Source organism: Caenorhabditis remanei, chromosome V (genome assembly GCF_010183535.1).
Source record: "Caenorhabditis remanei strain PX506 chromosome V, whole genome shotgun sequence".
Taxonomy (NCBI): domain Eukaryota; kingdom Metazoa; phylum Nematoda; class Chromadorea; order Rhabditida; family Rhabditidae; genus Caenorhabditis; species Caenorhabditis remanei.
Window position 1 is genome coordinate 22,305,703 of NC_071332.1, and position 26,534 is coordinate 22,332,236.

The 26,534-nt window shown below is 39.6% G+C and overlaps 5 protein-coding genes across 5 annotated transcripts; 1 reads left to right on the plus strand and 4 right to left on the minus strand.

Annotated features, from left to right (window-relative positions):
* Nucleotides 1–1,089: 1,089 nt before the first annotated feature.
* GCK72_022020 (uncharacterized protein) lies at nucleotides 1,090–5,421 on the plus strand (the record flags this gene model as incomplete). Its single annotated transcript, XM_003105250.2, has 10 exons — nucleotides 1,090–1,227; nucleotides 1,354–1,448; nucleotides 1,496–1,640; nucleotides 1,688–1,777; nucleotides 1,820–1,933; nucleotides 3,043–3,181; nucleotides 3,516–3,619; nucleotides 3,716–4,442; nucleotides 4,499–5,283; nucleotides 5,332–5,421. The coding sequence occupies 10 exons, from the start codon at nucleotides 1,090–1,092 to the stop codon at nucleotides 5,419–5,421; spliced, it is 2,427 nt and encodes an 808-aa protein (XP_003105298.2).
* Nucleotides 2,581–2,814, minus strand: GCK72_022021 (uncharacterized protein; the record flags this gene model as incomplete). The annotated part of the gene is made up of 1 exon (XM_053734611.1): nucleotides 2,581–2,814. One exon carries the CDS (start codon nucleotides 2,812–2,814, stop codon nucleotides 2,581–2,583), a length of 234 nt encoding a protein of 77 aa, XP_053583524.1.
* A 293-nt stretch (nucleotides 5,422–5,714) lies between the features above and the next one.
* Nucleotides 5,715–10,366, minus strand: GCK72_022022 (uncharacterized protein; the record flags this gene model as incomplete). The annotated part of the gene is made up of 12 exons (XM_003105237.2): nucleotides 5,715–5,937; nucleotides 6,340–6,496; nucleotides 6,968–7,114; nucleotides 7,423–7,705; nucleotides 8,004–8,109; nucleotides 8,154–8,519; nucleotides 8,643–8,723; nucleotides 8,769–9,284; nucleotides 9,342–9,562; nucleotides 9,662–9,874; nucleotides 9,918–10,175; nucleotides 10,277–10,366. 12 exons carry the CDS (start codon nucleotides 10,364–10,366, stop codon nucleotides 5,715–5,717), a joined length of 2,661 nt encoding a protein of 886 aa, XP_003105285.2.
* A 5,599-nt stretch (nucleotides 10,367–15,965) lies between these two features.
* On the minus strand, nucleotides 15,966–19,410 carry GCK72_022023 (uncharacterized protein; the record flags this gene model as incomplete). The annotated part of the gene is made up of 9 exons (XM_003105126.2): nucleotides 15,966–16,038; nucleotides 16,096–16,331; nucleotides 16,381–17,014; nucleotides 17,061–17,460; nucleotides 17,679–17,931; nucleotides 18,084–18,794; nucleotides 18,839–18,891; nucleotides 18,963–19,227; nucleotides 19,321–19,410. The coding sequence occupies 9 exons, from the start codon at nucleotides 19,408–19,410 to the stop codon at nucleotides 15,966–15,968; spliced, it is 2,715 nt and encodes a 904-aa protein (XP_003105174.2).
* An 897-nt stretch (nucleotides 19,411–20,307) lies between these two features.
* Nucleotides 20,308–23,367, minus strand: GCK72_022024 (uncharacterized protein; the record flags this gene model as incomplete). Its single annotated transcript, XM_053734612.1, has 9 exons — nucleotides 20,308–20,377; nucleotides 20,508–20,743; nucleotides 20,802–21,220; nucleotides 21,324–21,374; nucleotides 21,468–21,702; nucleotides 21,754–22,455; nucleotides 22,734–22,786; nucleotides 22,837–23,101; nucleotides 23,278–23,367. The coding sequence occupies 9 exons, from the start codon at nucleotides 23,365–23,367 to the stop codon at nucleotides 20,308–20,310; spliced, it is 2,121 nt and encodes a 706-aa protein (XP_053583525.1).
* Between the last annotated feature and the right edge of the window lie 3,167 nt (nucleotides 23,368–26,534).

Below are 26,534 nucleotides of genomic sequence, written 5' to 3' on the forward strand. Positions count from 1 at the left end.
TGGCGCAGTAGTCAGAATATCTGCTAAAATTGGTAGATGACAACTGAAATAGAAAATTAAAGCTGTAAAAATTATATTTTCAAGTGAAAATATAGTAAAACGGTTGGAAAATCACTATTTCTCCCGGCAATTGTCGCTGAAAAAAATTAAGAAACAGCGGATCGAGGAAATTTCAAAACGTGTCGTTTTTGTATCGATGTATGTTGGGAAGTCGGAAAATTAGAGATGAGAAATCGAAATGAGAAAAAATTCAAAGAATTACAACCAGAAAATTCACAAAAATCTGATTAAAAATTTTTTTAAAGAAAATCGAAGAGATTTTGCTGAAAACGGAAGGAAATCTGGACGAAGATCTTCGAGGCCTCGAGGCGAAGGAAAACACGGAAAAACTATAAATTGACGAAGAAAAAGGAAACAAATAGATTATTGGCTGAAATTTTGGCTCAAATGATGAAATAATCGCAAAAAATGAATCGAAAACCAGTGGAAGAATAAATTAAAGCTAAAACATTATATCTGCAATCCAAAATTCAGAAGAATTTGTCTAGAAATCGTCGAGAAAACTATTTTTTTCAAATGCAGCGCCATTTTGAACATCCTCCCCGTAAATCGACATATGGCCGCGGCCTAGAAACCTCCACTCATTCCTCGTCCCCGCACCTCCACGTGTACATTTTGCCGCTGGAAAATGCCAAATTTCTACCGTTTTTCATTGTTTTTTCCCGCTTTTTTCGATTAAATAATTTAAACTGTCAAGTTTTTTATCAATTTTAATCGCAAAAACTACATTAAAAGTCCATCGATAGCCAAAAAGCGGTGTGGGAATTAAAAAATACGTTTAAAATATTTTAAATTAAGTTCTTGTTGTGTTTATTTATTAAAATACAGGTTTTAAAGATTTTTCAGAATAAGTTGCTTCATAATTCACTTAAAAATTCGTTTTCTTATCGATTTCCACGAAAATTCCCAGGTTTTCGTTTTCCCGCGTCATTCGCTGCAATAAATCGTGTAAAACATAGTTTCACGCTTATTTACACTTTCTTTGTTGAATTTATCCGAATAACTTTCCAATTTCAAATTTCAGGGAGAATGGCGACTTGGGAGGAGTATTTGGCGACTCAGCAGGCCAACGATGGAGTCCAATTCACGTGGAACATGTGGCCACACAGCAGAGTTGATGCCCAACGTCTCGTTGTCCCGTTGACGTGCTTTTTCACTCCGTTGAAGGTGAATCAGTCAGAAAACACGAAAATTTTAAAGAAAATGACCAACAAATACGATTTTTCCTCGAAAAATGTTCGAAAAAGAAGATTCTTTTCATTAAAATTCACTCAATTTTTCAATATTTTTCAGGAACGCCCGTTGACAGAAGTCACACAGCCGCCACTCGAATATGATCCAGTCTTGTGTCAAAAAGCCAGTTGCAAAGCGATTTTGAACCCACTTTGGTTAGTTTCTCACTGAAAATTTCATTAAAATCGAAATTTCCTTTCAGCGCTGTCGATTTCCGCGCCAAAATTTGGATGTGTCCGTTTTGCAACAATCGCAACCCGTTTCCAGCTCACTACGCGGCGATTGCAGAAGACAATCGGCCGCCGGAGCTCTATCCGCAATTCACAACGATTGAGTACACCTTGCGGGTGAGAGAGCTTATTTTTACGCCGTTTCATTCACCGTTTCATTCCAGAAAGCCACCACAATGCCACCAATCTTTGTATTCGTCGTCGACACGTGTATGACACAGGAAGAGTTAAAATCATTGAAGGAGTGCCTTCAAGTAAGGGAAATACTCTGAAAATCTACAAAAATCAGTTTTCAGACAGCTCTTTCTCTTCTCCCAGCCGATGCTCTCGTCGGATTGATCACTTTTGGAAGAATGGTTCAGTTGCATGAGTTGAATACTCAAGGCATTTCCAGAAGCTATGTCTTCAAGGTAAATATGATTGAGAAAAATCACTTTTCAGAAGCGCCAAGTTCAGTCTTATTTAGCTATGCTAAAATGTAAAAAAATGTATTTTTAAATCATCAATATCCACTGCAAATGACATTTTCTATTCCACGAGGTCAAAGAATTGTTCACTTCCTAGAATTATTCAGCACTCATTGAGTTAATCCAATCAAAAGATGAATTTTCTCGAATTAGGCTCCCTTCAAGTCATGTAGACACGACCTTTAAAAACGAAAAACCGACTATACACTTTATTATTCAAAAGATGAATGAAACATGCTTGTTTTCTCATAAAAAATAATTGAATTAGTTGGGGAAAAAATCAGAAAAGATGTGGTCACATATGGATAGAGATACACGACAAAAGCTTTATTATTTAGTGTCCCTTTCACTACGGAGAAACAAAAAGAAGAGTAGTATATGTTTCTGACACTTTATTTGCCCATTACAATATTTCCGCCTATCCGATGTAGTCGTTTTGCTGGCAACGGGTAAATGGTCAGTGGTAGGGTGGGCATCTGCAAATTTGCTCTTGTTGTCGGATGTATAGTGTATAACAGAAATGGTTTATTTGGATCAATGCAAATCGGAGACACAAAAATGAATTAAGTTCAGTGAGGGCGACACACAAATCAGTAGTCATCGAAACTCACTCTCTGTGGATAAACATGATAATAGGCGTTGTCAGGTGAGGCTAAGCGTCTCGTCATCATTTCCATGTCAAGAATATCGGCCAACTTTCGAATCGACGCCTTCGCCTTTGCATTCAGTTCCGAATACGCCGCATTTGGATAAGGCATTGCGGCGGTGTGAATGGTGGAGATGAAGGTGATAAGCACGATGGTTAGGAGGAGTAGAACGCGCATTTTTTGAAGTGTAGAGATTTGTTTTAGCTGGAATGACGAGATTCAAAAGGGAATACGTGAAACGGAAAGACTTTTGAAAAGACATAAATGAGCGATGAGAATTTGAGAAGTAATTTGAAGAAAAAGGCTTAGCTTTCAAACTTAGAATAGTGAAAAATACGAATACCGAGTTATTTGAAACGAGTGTTCCATTGATTAAGCAAGAAAAATTATAAAATTAATTTCTAGGGAACCAAAGAAGTGACCGCGAAACAAATCAAGGATGTTCTGGCCACCGGAATGGCTCGTCCAATGGCTCCAGGGGCTGGTGCAGCCCCAGGAGCTCCGGGAGCACCAATGGCTCCGATGGGCGGAGCGCCACTTGGAGGTACGTGGGTGGAGTCTTAAAAATTGTGTCGCGTCACTTTTTTTGTTTCTTTCTGAAAGAAGGGTTCTTCTTGAAAAGAAAGAAACAAATATGAGTGCCTTGAGTGAGGAGGAGAGCGATATACATTAAAAATGATCATGTTTTTCTTCCTCTGAGATGATGGGAGCCCTCGTTTCTCTCTTTCTAACTCATGCATTGTCTATTTAATGACTTATGAATGGAACTGATGAGTATCCCCATCTTTATGGGTCAGGATCTCTGTTTTCCTCGATAAATGGGGGAAAAATGAAAGAAGTACTGAGAAAATGACGTCTAAGAACTATAATTCTTTCAGGACCAGGACCAGTCGGAGCACCACGTGGACCACCTGGACCAGGTGCGCCAGGAGCTCAACCACAAGGACCAGTACAACATGCTCCTGCAAACAAGTTCTTGCAGGTAAGACCGTTACCGTAAGGGTGCAAAAAGAATTTTAGACCGAAAATAACTTTAAGTGCTGATTTAAGTGCTGAAAGTTAAAGTTCCTGATTTCAGCCAATTAGTGAATGCGACGATTCAATCAACGACCTAATCGATCAAATCAGTGTCGACCGTTGGCCAATTCCACAAGGACACCGTCCACTCAGAGCCACTGGAGCAGCGCTCGCCGTCGCTGTCACACTTCTCGAGTCATGTTTCCCAAGCACCGGTGGACGTATCATGTCATTCATCGGAGGCGCTTGTACTCATGGACCGGGAGCTGTTGTTGGAGAAGAACTCAAAAATCCGATCCGCTCATGGAACTCAATTAAGGAAGACAACGCTCCATTCATGAAGAAGGCCAACAAGTTCTATGATGGCCTCGCTGCGCGTGTTGTCAAAAATGGACATGCTGTTGATGTGTATTCGTGTGCTCTCGATCAGACTGGTCTCCTAGAAATGAAGAATTTGTTCAACTCTTCTGGAGGACATGTTGTTATGGGAGATTCGTTCAATTCATCACTCTTCAAACAGACTTATCAAAGAAGTTTCGATAAAGATGCTGCTGGAAATCTTAAAATGGGATTCAATGCAACGATGGAAGTGAAAGTTGGCGCGGGACTGAAAATTGAGGGAGTTCTCGGATGTTGCGCCAGTGGAAATGTTCGGAATGCGAATGTCTCGGATCAGGAGATGGGAATTGGTGGAACATGTCAGTGGAAGTTTGGAGCCATTTCGCCGAGAACTACTATCGGAGTGGTGTTCGAAATTGCCGCGCAACATGGATCCGCTATTCCACAAGGTAAGCAAAATTGCTGATTTATGCTTCAAATTGATTTTTCAATTATATTTTTTCAGGAGGACGTGGAATGGTACAATTTGTAACCCAATATCAACATGCCGACGGTCGAAAACGCATCCGTGTCACCACTACATGCCGCTCATGGGCCGATATGGCTACTCAACAACCAAACATTGCCTACGGATTCGATCAGGAAGCTGGCGCTGTCGCCGTCGCTCGTCTTGCATCATTCCGTGCGTCCAACGAGAACGACACTCCAGAAGCCCTACGCTGGTTAGATAGATCTCTGATTCGCCTGTGCCAGAAGTTTGGAGAATACTCGAAAGACGATCCGAACAGTTTCCGCCTATCCGACAAATTCTCGTTATTCCCACAATTCATGTTCCATTTACGTCGTTCACAATTCCTTCAAGTATTCAATAATTCACCGGATGAGACCGCCTACTATCGACATATTTTGTTCTCGGAGAACGTGCTGGAGAGTACGACAATGATTCAGCCAGTGTTGTTCAGTTATTCGTTCAACGGACCACCTGAGCCAGTGCTTCTTGATACCTCATCAATCCTCCAAGATCGTATTCTTCTTATGGATGACTACTTCCATGTGCTCATCTATCATGGACAAACTATTGCTCAATGGAGGAAGCAGAATTTCCAAGAGAATCCACAGTATGCCTCATTCAAACAACTCCTGGAGGCACCCGTCGCAGATGCCACGTCGATTCTTCAAGAAAGATTCCCCATGCCGAGATACATTGTGACGGAACACGAGGGATCACAAGCGCGTTTCTTGTTGTCTAAAGTGAACCCGTCGTTGACGCACAATAATCCATATGCTAATGTGAGTTTTGGCGCTAATTTTTAGCAGTTTTTATGGTTTTTTTTTCAGGAAGCCGGTTCCGCTGTATTCACTGATGACGTGTCACTTCAAGTTTTCATGGAACATTTGAAAAAGCTCGCCTCGAGTTCGTCGACTTAATTTTTTTTTCTTCCGCCCATAATTTATGTCATTTTCTTTGTATGTTCCTCCCCCCATTTTTTCCTAAAAATATTAATGTTTTATTTGTTTTCATACCTCTGCACCCTCTCCCAACTAAAAAAAAGAAGAAAGAAGAAATTTCATTTATTGAATGTTTTGTTTATAAACGGGAATGTTTTGTAGTTTTTCTTCAAAATTTTCAAGGGTTTTGATTTTTTTCAAATCTGTATTTTTAGACTTTAAAATTTTTGTTAAAAGTAATCAAAAATGGTTATATAAGTAATTAGAATTAGTTAGAATCCCTTAATAACACAGTATGCCTCAAGTGTACTTAACAGAATATAAAGTAGCCAAACGGAGACGAAAATTCCAGCGGAGATGATACGCCACGCGTTGGGACCGCCCAACTCTCCATTAATTTTTCGATTGAATCGCCGGTATTGGAGAAGGGCGACACAAACGACGGATCCGATGAGAAACATTGTGACGGAGAAGGCCAATGAGCCGGTTGAAACTCTGGAATTGATTGGAATTTCAGATTTGTGATTTAAAAAACTGAGAACGCAAAAAGCCTGGTTGAGAGGCACATTTATAACTTCCCCGAGTGGGCGGCCGCATTCTCGACCGTATAGATCAGCCGGTTGTGGTTTTTTACCCACGAGCGTTAGATATTGAGTTCGATTCCCTTATCGAACTTTGAGCCAAAATTCTTTTTTGAATTCTTTTTTCCTTTAAAGGGGGACACCATTATTCCAAAATTTAAGTTTTTTGACTTCAGGCACTTTGAGGTCTCATAACTCGCTTCAGACTGATTTTCAGACATGACTCCAAGAGAATTTTCATACAAAACATCTTGAATTTTGGAATAGTGTGGCCCCTCTCCCCCTTTAAAGAACTAATTTGGAATACTGTACTTACAAGAATCGTGTTCCTCTGTAAGCGTGTACACATGCTGCAATCATCCAAGCGATTCCGATACCAAGGAACACGTTGACCGCGTTCGATCCAGTCACATTTCCAATTGATCCATCTGCCCATTGGTCACCAACGGCCGAGGTACGTGAGGCGAATGTGTCTGGAAGAGAGGCAACGTTGGATTTTGACTTTCCAATATTACAGTAATGGTCATAATTCTAACAACTTCAGTTGAAAATGTTCAACTTTGAGAATGTGTTACGGTCACCCTGATTGTCCCACCAAGAAAATGTTTAATGGATCGTACAGAACAAATATACAGCTCCATTTTGTAGTTGACAACGTTTTTGTACAGACACTCCCTACAGAGTTATGGTCATTTTAGCTCAAAAAGCGCACTATGGCCGATTCGAGAGAAAAATTCCATTGTCGATACGTAACTCTCTAGGGAGTGTCCGTACAAAAAAGTGGTCAACTTCAAAAAAGAAGCTCGACCTTTGATCAGAGCGATCCAAAAAAGTTACTTGTTGGGGCAATCAGTGATACCATGACACCCTCTAAAAGTTGAAAATTTTCAACTGAAAACGGCGAAATTTGTTAGAACTACATATAGACATTATTGTTCACCTACCTGGCAAGGAAGTTCCCATCGCGACCAATGTCAACGCAGTCACCGAGTCTTTGAGTCCAACTGTACATCCGAACGCTGCAGCAATATCTCCGATGAATGCGGTGAGAACACCAATCATAATGATAGCGACTACGAAGCAACACCATCCTGAAATAGCAGTATGTCAACTTTTTGAAATGTTGTAAAGCAAAAAGCCCCTACTTGCAAACCGGGTAACTCGCTTACATCGCAATATTTTTAGCTGAAAAATATACCAAAAAGTAGATCTCGGCGAGTTCTATATCTGTGGCCGACTACGGGCCGATTGCTATTTGCAAGAATGGATTTTTTGGTCTTTTTCCCGGTACATTAACGAGTAGCTGACGGTACTGTAACGACTAGCCCTCTGGCCCTATTGAGTTTTCAGAGAGTTACGCCCGTTTCGGCACGGTTCGAATATATGGAAAAACCCTTACCATTGAAATAGTCCGTCGGTGGGATCAGGGCGAATAGAAGTTTCCACGGAAGCGCCACATAATGCATAATCTTCTCCTGTAATGTAATCTCTCCTCCCTCCTCTTCAGGTTCCAAAGTTAACGCTTCAGTGAATTGTTGCTTCCAACTTGATGTTCCGACCATGATTGACGTGTTTGCAGTAACCAATACCTTGTCGACAAAGTTCTTGAAATCACGATCTTCTGTGATTACTACTTTGCATCTGGAGAATCCGAGAATTGGTTTTCCTTCGATTCCTTCTTCCTGAGAAAAAAAATTTATAGAGCAGACTTGGAAACCGGCCCGCTGAGTTACCCGCTTGAAACATAATATTATGATCTGAAAAATATACCAAAATGTAGATCTCGACGAGTTCTATATTCGCGACTTACCACGGACCGGATTGCTAGCTGTTGATTTCTAGCCCGGCCCGCGGCACATTAGCCAACCGGCTCGTATTAGATCACGAAAATAGAGCTCGGTGAGATCTACATTTTTCGGCGCATAATTTTCCGATTGAAGCGAGTTACGCGTCGGCCCGGTTTATAAGTAATTCACTCACACCGTCCTGGATTTCCTTATGCCAGATTGGTTCTCCAAGTTCAATAGTGAAATCCTCGTGCTTCTCATATTCATCATCGTTGGTGATTGGGATGTAGATTTCGGCTCTGCAAAATGTAAGATTACAACCTTTATTTTTTGTTAAACTCACTTGGACTGCTCATCTGCAAACTTCAAGACTCCCTCCTGATGTAAATAGTCTTGTGGTGACTTTGCAGCCCCGTCAATCGTCTTGTATGGAATCGAAACTTCACCACGTGCACCACGACTTCTGATGACTTCTGCCACAAACGATCCGCAGGATTCGACACACTTGAATTTCTCAGACGCGAATCCAAAGCAACCGGCATGATCGTCATCGACAATGATTACTGTAGCAGTGGCTGCTGGGCCAAGTCGGCAAGGGACAGCAGAGAAGTGTTCGGAACGGAATGCACGTACTTGAGAGAGACGAACCATAAACTGCTCGTCGTCTTCGTAGATGTCATTGTCAACAATTCCCACTTTGATCTTCTGTCTGGAATGGGCGGGAAAGTTTAATAAAAGTAGAATTCCCTTAAAGATGTATTTGGCACCGTGCCAACCGTTATGCGACAGAGCGCGTTACGTCTCACACTACCGACACCTTTAAATCACTAACTCTGTCTCTCCAGGCTCAAACGTGATTGTTCCCTCTGTTGGTGTGAAATCCGAATTCTCTTGGGCAGTGTCGGCAATTGTTCTGAAATACGAAGAGATTAGTGAACTTTTTTTTCAAATCACTAACCTATAATGAACAGTAACCGTCGTATCTTCTGGAACAGCTCCTCTATCACACTTAACCGTTAGATACACGTCACCAACATTCTCCAAACACGTGTAATGTGGTGGATCGAATTCAACAGTAGCCATGGTCTGTTTAACAACCAATGGCTCTAGTAATCCCTTCTTCTTTTTCATTTTTTTCTGAATATCTCCACTTCCGATCATCTTTCTTGTAGTCTGGATACGGTAGAAGGCACGGGATTTTTTCTGTTCTCCAACAACTTTCTCCATTGCGTGCTTCTCAAGTTCGTCAACTGGTGCATCCGGATGCTCGGATCTCAGTTGTTTGAATATATCCAGATAATGACGACGATGAATTTCGAATGCCAATGCATCAGCGTCTCCATTAATAAGAGATTGATTTTGATCTCCTGGCAAGCCTCCGTTTCCAGATTCCAGTCCATTCTCATGTGTTTTCTTTGATGGGGAACGGCGTGGAGAGCGGCGAACAAATGAGGAGAGAGGGCCGGAGATTAGTCTGAAAAAGTAAATTATATAATTTTTAATTAACCGTTTAATTAACCAAACCCCTCACCTTTGTCCAAACTGTCCAGCATGTGCATCGGCAAAGTAAGCAGATGCCACCGTCAACGGGAAGAACACGAAAGTGAGAACACCTTCCCATACTTCTACTTCTCCAGGACTGAAGACGCTAAGAATCAAGTATAGCCAAACGTAGGCAAATGTCGACCAGACTACAGTAACCCAGAACACACCGTTATGCTGGACACGACGGATTTCTCCATTTGGGATCGCCTGAAAATTGATCGTTGTTTTTTTTAGAAAGACTCTGAGATTTTTAGTAGGTTTCATTAAATTTAAAGAAATTTTTAGTATAGGTTCGACGTAACTCACCATGATACAAACAGCAATAATAACAAAAAGATTGAAAGCAGCTGAACCGACAATAGTAGACGGTCCCAGCTCCCCGGCCTCAAAGTTATTTCCACAGATTTCAATGACGGAAAGCAAAATCTCAGGAGCAGACGATCCAAGAGCCATCAGTGTTAGATTACTGACAGTTTCGTTCCACACTCGTACCAAGACAGTGAACGGCTCTCCGGTGATCTGGAATTGTTCATGAGTCTTGATACTTATATCCACAACATACTTTCTTCATTTTGACAGACTTCGTTTGTGAAGTGATAACTTCGATAGACGCCATGAAACGATCCGCGACAATGGAGACACCAAAAAACAAGTAGGCCAGAGCGATAAGGTAGACAATTGCACGGAACCATATTTTACATTCGGATAGGTTTTCAGATGGCTGCCAAACAGGAATAATGACTCCAGGAGCGCATGGCTTTGCTGGAGGGCATGCAGAGTCTTCTGGAGACGGAAGACGTTGTGAGAATACTCGTACTACCTGAAATAGGCGTAAGGATAGACAATTAGGGAGGAAGACATCCGGAAAAGTACACGGGTATTTCTTTGTGTGTTTTTCCGGATGTCCACACCACCAACTACCTCAGTATTTCCCTGGGCGTCGACTTGTTGGTTGTACCCAAGTGTTGACAAAGAGACAACTAGGAGCAAGATTGTTTTCAACTTGGTCATCGCATTTGTGGTTGTCTCTGGAAAAATGAGTTTGGGAACTAAGAAAGTTGATTAGGTAGGTACGGTAAGAGTTTAAGAAAGATAGAATTATTTGTGATGAAAAACAAATAGGAGTAGCACCTTCCAAACTAGTCCCTCGTGTCGGGTGTCAAGAAGAAATACCCAAATATTTTCTCCCTCTTTTTCCACCCGCCCCAAAAAGCAATAATCACGTATTCATAACTCCCGCTCTATTTTTTCCAATTTTCTAACACAAATTGCACATGTCACCCACCTGAAGTTAATCAGAGAGAGAGAGAGAGGGGGGGGGAGAAGAAAAAGTTTGTTGAGGAAGGAACAAGAGAGGTTTATGACAAAGCGATAAACAAGTCAGATGAGATTTGGAGACTTGGAAATGGAAGGTAAATGGAGAAGGCTGAAAAGTGATTAGTAATAAGGAGAATTGTGGGAAAATAAGCATATGACGATTGGCAAAATCTAGCCATAGAGACCTGGTTACTAGGGATGGTTAGAATTCCGAGAGCTTGGGAAAAATAATAAAAATAGAAAATACCTTTCGGTTAACAGAACTAAAATTAGAAGTTGTGAAACAACTCTTAAGACTGAACTAATTGATTTCTGGATGACTTAGACCACTCACTCAGCAGTGTAAAAAACTTTGGTGTAAAAACGTGTGCACTTTTTTCCTAGAGAGTATTGGCAGCTCATTAGTGAGTGTAGATATTGAGCAGAGATTGAAGAAAGACACAGGAATACTTAAATACTTATTCTCCAAACAAAACAAAGTTATGTAAACTTACAGAGCACTAGAAAAAGTTTTTCTTCTTAACAGATGATCTTAGAATTAGAACTAAACCCGAATCTTGAATTTTTTCACTCGAAAAATTGAAAAAATTGGAACCCAGAGAGAGAAAAGACTTCCGTTTTTCGCTGGTTACCAGCTAACAAGCACTCCTCCCCACGTCTCACCAAAAAAGAGATTTTAGTGTTTTTCTTTTTCTTCTTGTTCTGTTTTTTTTTTGTTTTTTAGGAGTTTAGAACTTTTCAAATGTTCTCTACACTGAAAAAAGAATGGTGCGTCACGGTGTTGTGATAAAAATTAAATTATAAATTATTTTACTATCAGATAGAAAAATAAAATAAAAAACAAGGAAAATAAATGTTCAGTGAAGCTGCTAAATATCTAGGAATCTTCGCCACCACGAGAAAATCAAAAATCCAACAAATCGTCTCCCCCTTCATCATTTCCAGATGTTGTCAATTTTGTTTAGGCGGCCTTCTACAAAGTTAGAAATTGGGGGTTGCGGTTCTAGTTAGCGATGGAATTATATAAATAAATAAATCAATTTTTACTGGCCAAGATTTTCGGTAAACAATTATAATACAAAATCATGAGCATGTAGTAGAACATGTGAAAATGTATAAGAAAAAATATTCGTTCGAAAAGTTACTGAAGCGAGAAAAGTAGTCTGAAAATGAGAAGAAGTACCACTTAAAATTTTCGGTTATTTTTATTTTCTAGTGCTTCCGGAGATACATTTTTTGAAAAACACTTAGTTTTCAGCATTGCAAGAGCTGTTTTACTGAAAATAAGATTACGAAAGCAGAACATTCAAATGCCTAGATTTCCAAACATCTTCAAATCGGCAAACAGAAGAACAAAACAAAATCAACCCTGATCAATGTGACTATTCGCCCATTTTTTTGGAGGTCAAAGATTGTGGAAGTAGAAAAAAGGAATTACAACAAAAAATAAGAGAGAAATAAACAGATATAACGATGGGAGTAAAATTGATTGTGGGTGTATATTTGTGTGTATCATTCTTCTATTCTCTTTAAAATGATCATCAATTTGATGATAGTGAATAGAAGATTCAGAAGAAGAGATATAATTGAAGAGAAGAAGAGGAAAAAGAGGTGAAAGTTTAGAAGACGTCGGGGCGGAAGAAGGACGGTTGACGTACCTAATTTGTGGTTTTGTTTTGTGTATGTATACTGTTCTTTTACTTCAAGTTCAGGTTCAAGTTTAAACTAAAAAGGAGAGATGGCTGATTGGCTGGTAAGTGGCGCCACTAAAGGTATTTTTTGAACGAGAAATTTACTGAAAAATAGTAATCATTGAGACTGACAAAGACCTATCAATAGTGGTGGAGTAAAAATAAAGAACATAAAGAACATATTCGTCCGTTGCGGATCATACGCCTCATAATTATTAGGAAATGCTCACGGATTATGTTCTGGTTGTGTAGCTCTGTTTTTAAGTGAACCTTTTGAAACGGTTTTTAAATAGATATCGACTAAGTTCGTTTAAAAGAGAAAAAAACAAAACGTATCAGTATGTTCGAAAACGCTATACTAAAAAATAAACATATAAGATCAATATCAGAAAATGAGATTAAATGCAAGGAGTAACCAAAATAAATCTTTGTGCTATAATCCGAAGCCAACTAGATGTGAGAAAGGCTATAGTGAGAGAATAGGAACTTCTGGAGGGCAGAGGAAAAGTTATAAGTTTCTGAAAATCTTCAAAGCTCGCCCTTTTCTTCGTGTTCAAAAATAGCAACACTGAAGAAATGGGTGACCTAATCTGTGTTATAATCTGACACTTTGTCTATGATGATCGAACGAAAAAAACGCGTGAAAGAAAAAGAGAAAAAGAAATGGAAGAAAAAAATATAGATAAGGTTTCACATACTTTATAGACCACAACTCGTCAGAGTTTTTTTTTTTGGAAAAAGTTTTTTATTGAAAAAGACTTGCAAAAATCTAGGTATTGTCTGAGGCAGAGACAAAGCGAAACTTTGAAAACGAACAATCTTTTACCTCTCTGATTAAATCTTTTCAAGAAGTATCGAGTTTCAAAATTCGCAGACTACTATCTACTCATCAGTGATCACTAGATCAAAAACATTAAACTGCCTGGCGTACTTCAGACGCGTTCGCTTTAAGCTTCTAGTTCTAAAAAGAAGTATGTTATTCTTTTTTCCCGTATTTTCTAGTCAGACAAAATTTATTGTTTATTTGTGCAGGGAAACAAAAACTTTACCCATCATGGAAATAGGATACTGAACTTGAAAAAAGTGAGTGCAAAGGTTTCTTGTCTGCTTGAAACCGGGTTTCTTCAGGTTGTTAAAACCAGAAGTTTAGGCATTTGAAGAATATCTAGGACGACAGAAGTGCTTTATTTTTTAAACATATTTTTTCCTCATTTGTCTACATTCCCATTTTTTTGATAGTCATTTTCCCATTTTTCTACATATAAACACGTTGAAAAATACAAAAAGGGGTATTATGCTGTTAGACCAATGCTAAACTGAGATAAATAAGGAAAACATATATTAAAATACACTCATGAACCCATAAAAGTCAAGAAACAACTAGACTCATTTCTTTTCCCCCTCGTCGGAATAAATGAATTTATTCTCATAACTATGGAAACAGGTGCTAGGCGATTCATAGGGCGGACACGTGCACCCCACACGGCACCAAGAATATGTTTGTTATGGAATTGGTGGAAAAGAAAAGAATATTAAAGTATAGTCTAGTATGAGGAACAGGTACACATGTACCTAAAGTAGTTAAAAAAAGAAAAGAAATTGGAAGCTTTCCCCCTCGCAGCCTCCGGCAATGAACATGAGTGAGAATGGAAACATTGGCTTTGGAAAAAAGGTCCCCCTCCTCATTTTCTGTCGTTTTTTTATGCAATGGGTCCCCCATCCTTCCTCTTGTTTGTAAAACGTCCCTCCAGTTTTCCCCACCTCTGTTAAAAGGAAGGGGGACCCCGAAATTGACGTTATTTGTAGAGAAGGAGTGATGAAAAGAGAGAAATAGAAAAAAGAAGACGTCTTCGTTTTTCCAAAAAAAACGGAATGAAAATGAAGAAGAAGGAGAAGAAAACGGAGACGGAAGATGTGTTTCTCGGTTTTGTTGGTGTTGTAGTGGTTAAAAGGGATGGACGTGGGGACGGGGGGACAAGTCGAGAAAAAAGAAAGAGAGAAACATGATGAGACAAAAAAAGACGGGGTTAATTAGTAGTACTAACGAATGTTGTTTCGGCCACTTTATTTGTATTTATGAGAGAAAATAGGAAAGAAGAAGGGAATGTCAAGAAACTAAAAAAAACTGCAGAGATCGATAGAGGACCTTCTAAAACTTACACAATATGACAGATGTTTAGATTGGAAACTAGATACCGTAAAAACTGTATTATAACGAAATGCCGCCATATTTTTCAACTGCCTTCTAGAAATATTTTAAAGGTTTTGAGACTCTTAAAAGTTCAATAAATTTTAATCAGAAATCATGGAAAATTTTAATCAAAATCACGGAAAATGTCCAGGGGAATACGAGTGGTGAATTTTGAGCATGTGGAAGGTGCCGTTATAATACAGTTGCCGTTTTATTACAGGTGACGTTATAATACAGTTTTTACGGTAAGTATATTTTTTGAAGGCATTTTTCGGTTCTCGATGGTTCGATTGACCGCTAACTGAAAGTTTTTCTTGTGACGTGCTTGACGTCACATTTCTCAAGTTGTCTCGTTAAAATTAGCACATTACAGATTAGTCCTCGACTGAACTACTTGTCATCAAAGAACACTAGCTACTGTGCACTAAATTTCTTCAAGTGATTTTTTGAACGAAAAAGTTTGGTTCAAAATTTCCCAAATACCACCGGATTTACTATTTCTATTTCTAGTCCATCATCTTGCACCATAGCACCATAAATCACTTCAAAAATGTACACAAAAAAAGGAATGAAAAAAATGACGATTGCGAAAAATCAACACTAGCGTCGTCACCAGCACGACAATTGATGAAAATTTGAAAAGCGGGGCGCGAGATGTGGTCCCTGGGACATTGGTCGGAAGGGACACACGAAATGTGGTCCCTCATCAATCAAACAAAACACTATAGAAGAAGAAAAAAGGGAAAGGAGAAAAATAAGAAATAATAAACATTCTTCTTGACAGCAATAGGGCGATAAATTATTATTGCGGTGACTGGGAAGAGGAAGTTATTTGGAGATCTGAAGATGCAAATTTTAGAATTGGGGGATCATATGTACACATACTTTCCAGATATTCTGAACACTTGAATCGCGTTTTCAGGGTCACCGAATTGCGTAGGAAACTCTGAATTCTAATTTAAAAAGATCAAACCGTTGTTTTTACCGAAGTAATTTGATTAGTAATTGTCGACACACTTAGTCAAGTGAATCAAAGGTGATTTGATTATTTCAAAACCATGGAGGTAAAATGGTAATGATTTTTCGGCATAGTCTTTGAATACCCATTTTATTGATTGAGTAAGGTTGAAACTGGTTCTGTGGAGTTTCTGTGTATTCGTTTGTCCAGAGGTCCTCAAAAAAATGCATGTAACTGTACAAAACTTTATGGCTAGTTAATAGAATTGTTTTCACAAAAATTTGTATGGGATGTTTGGTAGAGTCCGGGAAAATTGGGTATGTAACATCTCTAAACAGGAGAAAAGAAAAAAAGAAGTGGGGCTACTCGTCAGGGCATGGGGAGGCTCAGTTCAAGACAAAAGAAGAAAAAAGCAACAAAATATTCAAAAAAAATCAAATAAAAATGGGTCATTTATGTGTTAACAGCAGCAACAAATCCTTGTCGTTCCAGGATACGCAAACGTTTTTCGACAGCTACTTTGTATCTAAAATATTGAAAGAATTAACATTGAACAGCGCCTAAAAAAGTAGTCAAGATTCACCTTGTCAGCACAGTCTTATCCTGATCACAATTGACCTGCTCGGCGAGTGTATGAAGCATCATGTAGGCGGTTTGGTATCGTTGACTACACAGATGTGGGTTTCCAAAAAGCTCATCGAGAGCAGCCGCTTGGCATAGCTCAATAGCATGTCTGTACATTATCCGCTCGGCTGAAATAACAGCCATTGCTGGGTCTTGACCAGGGAGGCCAAGGGAGGCTAGTTCTTGAGAGCGAACCTGGAAATTTGGAAGGTTGAAGGGTTTAAAATGGAGAAGAATAACTCACCAGGCACTGATGATACTTGTCATTCAACTGATTCAACACTTGTTGTACCGCCTGTGATGGATGTAACACATGATTAGCAACATTAGTCTGTGCCAATAGAAGAGCCGATGACAACATATGAAGTGCTCGGACATAAACCACCAGTTGCTCAGCTCTTCTATATGGAGATGATGTGTTTGTAGTGGATGTTCCAGTGGTAAGCAACTGTCTTCGTGATGCCATGGCGCTTGCCAGCGGGTTATCTTTCTGTTCGGCTACATGCATCAGTGTATCAACTAGCTCGGCCACAAATCTTAGTTTGGCCAAAATTTGTTTATGCTCCTCTCCAAGAACGATTTCCTGATCAAGTGCTGGTGGGGGTGCAGGACCATCTTGTTCCATAGGAGAGCCCGGTCCTGAATTATCCTGAAATCCGATTGGCGATCCCAAAAGTTGTTGTGGTCTTTGGGGTTGGTGATTTTGATTCTGATTCTGGTTCTGATTTGCATTCTGATGATGTTGAGTATTCGTTGTCAGTTTTGAGTCCGATGCGATCTTCTTGAAAGAAGATTGTGGGGGTAGGTGGCTTCCAGAGGCGAAAGGAAGACTCATTGGCTCACGGACGTCTTCTTCCTCCTCGTCGTCGGAGGAGTCACTGAAAATTAGAAAATAGGTTTAGAAAACAAACTGTATGAACTTACTTTGCTTGATTCTTATTAATCACAAATGGCTGTGTGCCTGCGCCAGTCGGCGACGAGTTCACATCAGTCTGCTGATACTTTGCATTATCCAATGGCTCATTCTCATGTATCGTAGCGACCGGAGGTGGTGGCCCGGTCACCGATCGATCTCGATTGCCACGAGGAATTCCTTGAATATTGGCAGTGGTGGCGGACTTGGGGAAACTTTGGGAATGTGGCTGCTCGGTTACATTCTGAAGCACTTTGCCAGAAACTGCAGGAGGGAGGTCTTCTGTGGCGGCGGCGGTGGAGGAGATCGTTGAGCGACGGACACGTGACGTGGGTGGCGTGTTGGTGTTGTTGGTCGATGATGGTGTGTTCGATTGACGAGCGGCACCATTTCCACATACAACAAAGGACGCTGAAATAGATAGTATGATTGGAAGAGATTGTTTATTTTTGATTCATATTTTTCCAGAATTGTTTCTTAAAAAAGACAAATTGGCTTATTATATATCATCACTATCTTACTGTATCTGCAGCCACAATTAACTTTGAGTTGTCTAACAATCTAAAACCCCTCTCTGGACATCCGAAACACCGACAGACATCACCTCAAACCCACAAAAAAAAACTTACGATGCGGAAGCGTCAATTTATCAATATCCTGTGCATTCGGGTCTGGCAACGTCGTTCTTCTCGCATGTTCCATTTCTTGAGGTATCACCTTCAAAGCAGCCTGCTGCTGCGCCTCCTGAGTTGGGGAAGGTACGGTAGTCTTGCGCGCCGCTGCTAGCCGTTCTTCCATTTTTTGATAGGTCAAACGTTGGCTGGGTACCGGGACTGGTTTGCAAGTGGTTAGTGATGGTGAGACATTGGTGTGCACTTGAACCTGCAAAAACCGAAAGAAAACTGATGATTAGAACGATGATTAGGATGGGGTTACTCAAACCAACGGCACTTGAGAGGGGGAAGATGTATCTAACGCTTTTTTTTTACATTGATAGTTTATTAGTGTCCTATAATCTTTTCCCCACTACCTACCTGTTTGACTGGACTACTCTCTTGTCGTGGTGGCAAGAATGTGAAGTCAGTGCTCTCTTGCATTGGCGGTGCTGCTCCCGGCACTGGTGAGTTCATAGATGGTGTGATGACCCTCCGACCGACACGTGGCGATTCTCCGATTCTCCTGGACGGTGTCGGACTCTCCATTTTAGCCGAACCGGCTCGCTTAGGCACAGGCAGCGCCGACTGTGGCGTAATGATACGACGATTCGGAATTGGAGACCGTGCACTTTCGAGAATACGTTTTGAGGGGGATGGCATAAGAGGTGTGGTAAGGAACGGGTGAGCAAAGAAATCTTCGAATGAGATTCGATCTTTCGCATTTCTTTTAAGAAGTCTTAGTAACAAATCACGGAGGTTCGGACTGCACCACTCGGGAATATTGGGCCGCAGTTCTCGAGTCTTTTCATAATAAGCCTTAAGTTGTGGTGGTGTCTGTGCAACGAACGGAGCCTTTCCTGTCAGACACTGGAATAAAATGGTTCCAATCGACCAAAGATCTGCTTTTGCGTCATATTGCATTGACATGATGACTTCTGGCGCCATGTACATTGGGGATCCACATAGAGTTGCGGCCATGACACCATCGTTGAGGAACCGTGCAAATCCGAAATCCGCTAACTTTACAGTGATATCAGAAAAATGAGGGTTTTGCGTTCGTGAATGATTGCAGAGAAGAATGTTTTGGGGCTGAAAAATAAGAAAATTTGATGTTTTTTCGAGCCACTATTTACCTTCAAGTCACGATGCACAATTCCTTTTTTATTAATGGCTTCCAAGGCACGGGCTGAAAAATAGTATGTTTGATCAAGCAAGAAGCCCCATTGCAAACTTTTCATTAATTCTACTTTAACTCACCAATCTGCACAACAAAATGCTGTATCGTATCTTCATTCAGCGTTGTCTTCTGTTGCAGATAGTCTGCCAAGTCTCCTCCATTGCAAAATTCCATCACCAAGTAGACATGTGTCGGTGTCTCTGTACATTTGAGAAGAGCCACAACATTCTCATGTTTCAGACTTGATAACTCCTTGAGGATCTTGATTTCTTTTGTTAGGAGGTTTTTGGATTTGGAAATGTTCTTCTTGGCAATAGCTTTTATTGCAACGGGTACTTCTGGTTTCTGAAGAAAAGAACATTGCAATTCTAATGGCAACAATTTGACTATTCTTAGGTTACATCAATTATGTATTTAAAACAAAAATAAATAACCCACATCAACATATCTGCCTCTGTACACGATCGCAAACGCTCCATGACCCAGAAGATCCCTCTTGTTATATTCGAAACCGTCAAATTGCTCCATTCAGACCATTTGCAGATATTGTTTGGGAATGTGAAAGGATTGTGATGAGGTGCGAAGTATGCTGAAAATTTGAGGAGTTTGAGAAGAAAATTACAAACTGAGAAAGATTGAGAGAAAGAAAGGCAACGGAAAAAAGACAGTCAAACGGAAATTGAAAAAAAAACGGCTCAAGATTTCAGAAAATTGGAGAAGATAGACTTGTCAGGAAATGTCAACATTACTATGAACAGTTAATAAATCATGGATCATTATTAAAAATGGAAGAAACTATTCAAATCCAAAAGTCAAGAAAAAATCTGAAAGATGGGGCAACTGTGATAAAGAAAAGTAGATGGATACGCCGCAGGGTGGAAACAGATGGGTAAAGTGACCGGCTAATATAAATATGACTGTTTTAGAGGAAACTAGAAAAAATGTGTTAAAATGAAACAGAAGTTGAAAAGTACCGAAGTGAGAAAGAACGAGGGAAAAAAAGAGAATTCCGAATATTCGAAACGCGGATGGATTTCTTTAAAACACGGGTTCAAATAAAGATTTGCAGATAAAAGACAGGAAAATCCTAATTAAAGGAAATAAAAGAAGAACTTGGTTTCAATTATCACAGGTTAGGAAGCGGAGCTGCAGCTCTCTAGACAATGTTTCGCGTCTATAAAAGCATAAAACAATAAACAATAATTGAAAAGCATTAGTAGCACTTTTTATTAAGAATTTTTGTTGTTCATCTGAAAAAGTTTTTCACTTTTAAAAGTTATGTTAAATTATGTCCTGAGAAAATTATTAAAGCTACACGTCAACAATAAAACCAAAGTTTCAATAGAGATTTTGAGGTGTGTTAAGAATCAAGTACATTTTTACAGATATTTTTGTGGGTTATGAAGAATTTTTGTCTGAAAAAATTTACATCACAGCAGTCACGTATCCTTGTCGCTCCAGAATGCGAAGACGATTTTCAACGGCTCGTTTGTATCTGAAAATACGATTGTTTGGGTTAAGCACCTACGCAGACGTTAATTGAGCAACATTCCAAAGGTTTGCAAGCGTAGAAAAAGCTTTTTTACACTTTGTTAATTTACCATATATTGAAACAGAAAACTAACCTTGTCAGCACGGTTTTATCTGTTTCACATGTAGCTTGCTCTGCTAATGTGTGAAGCATCATATAGGCGGTTTGATAGCGTTGACTACACAGATGCGGATTTCCAAATAGTTCATCAAGAGCAGCCGCCTCACACAAATCAATGGCGTGTCGGTACATTATTCGCTCTGCTGAAATGACTACGAGCGCTGGATCTTGACTGGGAAGGCCTAGAGAGGCTAATTCTTGTGAACGGACCTGGAAAAAAGTATTTTGAGGGATGATAAGGTGACGGCTATCAAAAATGACAACTTACCAAGCACTGCTGATATTTCTCATTCAACTGATTCAACACTTGTTGTACCGCCTGTGATAGATGTAACACATGATTAGCAACATTAGTCTGTGCCAATAGAAGAGCCGATGACAACATATGAAGTGCTCGAACATAAACCACTAATTGCTCAGCTCTTCTATATGGAGATGATGTGTTTGTAGTGGATGTTCCAGTGGTAAGCAACTGTCTTCGTGATGCCATGGCGCTTGCCAGCGGGTTATCTTTCTGTTCGGCTACATGCATCAATGTATCAACGAGCTCAGCCACAAATCGTAGCTTAGCCAGAATTTGTTTATGCTCTTCTCCGATGTCGTCATCTATAGCGGGTGGTTTCAGAGGAGGTGATAGTTGTAGAGCAGTAGGTGCAGATGAGGCAAATGGAAAGATGCTCGTGTCTCCTTCATAGAAGTAGCTGAAATCAAAACTTTAGCGTTGAGAAATGAAAGGTGTTTATGACTTGCCTAGTCTGCTTGTGTGTATTTCCATTCATTGGCTCCATACTTCTATTTATCGGAGATTGACGAGTTTCGTTTTTGCAAGAAACGAATGTAGCTGAAATTACAGATTTTTGTGTTAAAACTTTTGGTGTGGACAGCGTACTGGTAAGATGAATATATAACAAAGGCTAAATCATAAATAACTTACGACTAGGAAGCGTCAATCTATCAATGTCCTCTGCACTGGGATCCCTTAATGTATTCCGTCTAGCAGGCTCTGCCTCCTTAGGTGCATTTTCCAACTGAGAAATTGGAACCGGTGGCTCTAACAGCTTTCTAGCAGCTGCCAATTTCTCTTCCATTTTTTGGTAGGTCATTCGTTGGCTGGGTACCGGAACTGGTTTACATGAAGTGATTGTAGTAGTGAGGCTGCTAGAGTGATTCTGAAAATGTGAAATGAATGGAGTTGTTGGGCGTACTCAAGAACTGCTTACGTTTCTTATGCTCTCGGCTCTTGGTGGCAAGAATGTAAAATCCGTGCTCTCTTGCATCTTTTCGGGCACTTTTTCTACTGGTCGCTGTGAATTCAAGAACGGGTTGACACCTTTCAAAACGCCACCTCGTGGTTCTCCGATTTTTCTGACAGCTGCAGATTTGGTGGCTGGCAGCGGTGAATTCACTTTCTTCAGCAGCTCCGATTGTGGCGTGATAATTTTTTGATTCTGAATAGGTGCATTCTCGAGAATCCGTTTTGATGGTGTTGGCATCAGAGGGGAGGTTAAGAATGGGTGATTGAAAAAGTTCTCAAATGAGATCCGATCTTCAGCGTTTCGCTTCAAAAGTCCCACCAGCAAATCACAAAGAACCGTACTACACCACTCAGGAACGTTGGGAGTCATGTTCTGGGATCTGGCATAAAATGTCTTGAGTTGATGTGGGTTTTGCGCCAGAAATGGAGGTTTTCCAGTAAGACACTGGAAGAAGACAGCTCCAACTGAGAAGAGATCCGCTTTCGAATCGTACGGTTGCTCCATAATAACTTCTGGAGCCATATAAAGTGGAGATCCACACATTGTTGTCGTCATCACTCCTTCGTTAAGGAATCTCGCGAACCCGAAATCCGCAAGCTTGACGGTAATGTCCTTGAAGTGTGGATTGTTGATGCGGGGATCATGACAGAGAAGAATATTGTGGGGCTGAAAGAAGAGATTATAAAAATATTAACTAAAATTGAACAATTTTTATGAAGCTTTGGTGAGTGAGCAATGCCTATTGTCTAACCAAAAAAGAAATACAAAGAAAAGGTATTAACATATTTGAGAAAAGATCTCATATGATATTTTTACTATACGATTTATTATTCGTTGTGCAGAAAAACATAAATATTGTCTAAATTATGATTAGCCTCAATTCAAAAAATTGGCCACTATCGTCTCTGTTGCACTGTTGTTATTCGTTCAGACAAAAGGCTTACCTTCACATCTCGATGTACAATTCCCATTTTGTTCATTGTCTGGAGAGCTTGAGCTGAAACATAAGAAATGAGCTAAAAGATGCAAATCGAATCCAAAACTTACCAATCTGAATAATAAAATGTTGAATGGTCTCCTCATCCAGCGTACTTTTCATATCCAAATACTGTGCCAACTCTCCTCCATTACAAAACTCCATCACCAAATAAACGTCTTTCGGTGTCTCCGAGCATTTGAGCAGACCCACAACGTTTTCATGCTTTATCTTGGTCAAATCTCTCAAAATTTTGATCTCTTTGGCCAATTGATTTTTTACCCGTCCAAGGTCCTTCTTGGCGATCACTTTCACAGCGACTGGCACGTCTGGCTTCTGTAATTGCGAGAGATATTTGGAAAAACGGTGTCAAGTTTCGGTGGGGGGAAGTTTCGGCGGCGAAGACGAGACAGAGTGTAAAAATGATGTCCGTCATTTCAAAGATTTTGAAATCTCTAGTTTTTGGTCTTTTTTTTGCAGCCAGCCGTTGAAATGTTGCCCAATAAACTCACATCAAAGTGCCTCCCTTTGAAAACCATCGCAAATTGTCCCTTCCCCAGGAAATCTCGACGATCGAATTCGAACCCATCGAATTTCTCCATCTTTTTTATTGGTTTAATACTGAAAAAAATGGAATAAGTTGGAGAAAAAAAAGATTTTTAAAGCGAAAGAGTAGAAAGTGGTTAAAATTCTAAACCTTATAAAAATAGTAGCTGCTAAGAAATGTCAATCGGAATGTCCATGAGAATAATCAGAAATATATAAAGTTGGTCAGTTTCTAGCTTCTCCCAACAGCATGTTATCTCAAGTAAAGTGAACATCACGTGTGCCTTGCGGAAATGTTTATTGACACAACCTCCGAATTCTGTCAACTACCCAACAGCATGTGGAAAATTGATTATTGATTTTTTAATTGGTGGAAAAATTTCTGCTAAATTAATGAATTAATGTAAGAAAACGAAAGTAATGGAAACGTTTTTTTTTAACTTTTAAAAACGTTATTCTGGCGCATGACCTCTATCACGAGACATTTTGACATGTTGCATACCTATGATGAGAAATTCCGATAAGAAACTGGAAGTAGGTTAGAAATACATATGGAAAGAAATGATGCTGAGATAATCGATTATAATCAGATATATCAAAAAAAATTTTAGCCAAAACAATTAGGATGTTCTGTTGGAAAATACTGGATAAATTATAGAAAATGAAAGTAAAACGACTGAGAAATATATGAAATAACAGAATCTTCATACTTACTCAATATATTACGAGTACTACCACTCAGCAGTTTCCGCTATTCAGAAAAGTTTTGAAGTTCTAGAATGCATTTTTCAAGAGACCTGTAAATGCAACAAAACCAAAAATCAAAATCTGAAACCTCGAAAATGCATCGATTTTCCAGTAGGGAAAAAGAAGGAAGGGGAAAAGAAGGGACCCGTGAGTCTTGAGATGAAATAACGGGGAGAGAAAGGGAGGCCTATGACGATACACACATCAGATGAGAGCGCGAGAAACAGAAGGAGTGAGAGAGCGCAGAGAGGTTAGAGGCATGAGAAGAGAGAGTGAGAGAAAGAGAATATCGACTCGTCTCTTCTCTTTTCTGTTGGATGCTGAGGCAGCCCCCATCCCTCTCAACCGCCTGACGCACACACATACACACACGCAGACACTCATTCCATTTCTCCACTATCCATCTGGTTGCCGCTCGCTGTCCATCGGTGTGTCTGTCGCGTCCAGATTTCCCTACTCCACACTCTTCGTCTCTATATAACTATCACTCTCCAACAGAAGCCGCAGAGAAAAACACGAACAACGAAATACCACACTTTCTCCAGGGATTCAGACATTTTCTCTAGGTCTCCTTCTCTCTAGGGAAAAAAGAAACGAAAGGGACCAAAAAAGGGAAAAAGAAAAGGACGCTTTTCTAGAAAAGATGAGGCAGAAAATAGGAAAAGCAAAAAAAGGAGAAGAAGAGAAAATAAGGGGGCGAGATGGTGACGTCTTTGGATTATTCATCGGCTAGTGTTGCAATACAGTCTGAAAATTTGTGGAGAGTTTTAACATGTTTCAAGATATTCATCAATTACAAATAAGAATAAAATGAAGCAGAGGCGTATGTAACTAATAAAAATTACGATGATACTGGCACGACTTGTACTTTCGATTACCGTAAAACCTGTAACAGAGGCCCACCTAGCGCTGCCTGTTCGCAGCGGTATATCTCAGCTCCCAAAGGAAATATCAGGAAGTTGTTGACTGATAAAATATTGCTTAATATTCATAAAATATTTTTCAGTTGAAAGCATTTTCCTGTCCTTAAAGACAGCCGAGATAGGATGCTCCAAATTCTTGTCAAAGGGTGCGCCTCTACATATTACAGGTTTAACGGTATTCAATATTCTGGCATTTTTCACTTGTAAATTTTCCGTTCGTATTGATAGTTCTTGATTTTTGATTCTCGTTTTTACAAAAAAGCACACAAATTTTTTTCTGGGCTTCTGTGAATGCGCTCAAAAATTGATGGCATTTTTCTGCTGTCATTTTGTGCAAAGAGGTTTAGGAGGTCATTCATCAAGTGTGCTTAACAAGAAAGCCGGTAAGGAGTTTGAGGGAAATTCTGCAAAAATGGGGACATTGATCGTGAGTACTGAAAATGCTTTTAGCTGGAAAACTGGAAGTTCACACTTTTTAGGAAACGTGCAGATCCAGCAGTTGATATTTTTTGTAGTGAGCATGTTTATTCTCCACCAGTTCTTGATAATTTTTTGTTATAAACATTAAAATCTAAATGTACTTCATTCGTTATTTTTACATAACATCAATGTCACCACTTTTCTGACCCAATTATCCCTTCTCTCCAAAATCCATATCTAATCGTTTTTTATACATAATGAATGTCTAAACCGTACAAACAAGACCAGGGTGATGACATTGACCCATTTATATTTAATTTATCTGTCTCTTTTTCTGTTCCGCTAAAAGAAATGCATGAAAAAGATAACATAACCCAGTTCCAATTCATAAACTCTGTCCGTTCTGAAGAAGACAAAAAACAAAACAAAAAGAAGTTCATTTGTTTTGTATTATATTTAACTGCCTCTATTAACTTTTTCATGAATTGCGAATTGCTCGGTTTGAATTGGGGTGAGTTTCTAGGAGATATCTGGACACTGCTACGCAGTCCTAGCTTCATTTTAAATTTCAGACAAATTTTCAGCCAACAGCTGGTCAATTTTCTTCCTCGGATTCTCTACAGGGTCTCTACTCCTAACCCTCATTTTCACCATCATGTTTGTGTACTTCAGAATTTCGATGAGGAAGTCGGATGAGTTTCGAATTCGGGCAAGTTGGGAAATTGAGCATTGACTAAAGGGCTCAGTAGCTTTGGAGATGGTTTAGAATAGTGTTTTTACAACAGAAAACTATTGCTTCATAAAAAAGCATAACACAGCACATTTTGAAATACTTTTAATCTGTCTACTGATATATTTCTATAGGGTTACGGTAGGAATTTGTACCCTACCAATTCTCGAGTTTGTGGACTATTAAGACCTTAAAATCAGTTTTAGATATAAAAGTCCCACTTCGGGACAAACTATGTTTTTTTAACAATTTTGTAGAATGTAAATAATTTTCTTTTCCGACTGCTGGACTTTTAATCATCAAAGTCATCATTGCACACCTTGTGAAATTATTGAAGATTAGTCCGAATGTTCAAAGACGTAATTTTGAAGATTATAAGTTGTGAGATAAAAAACGTTTGCCC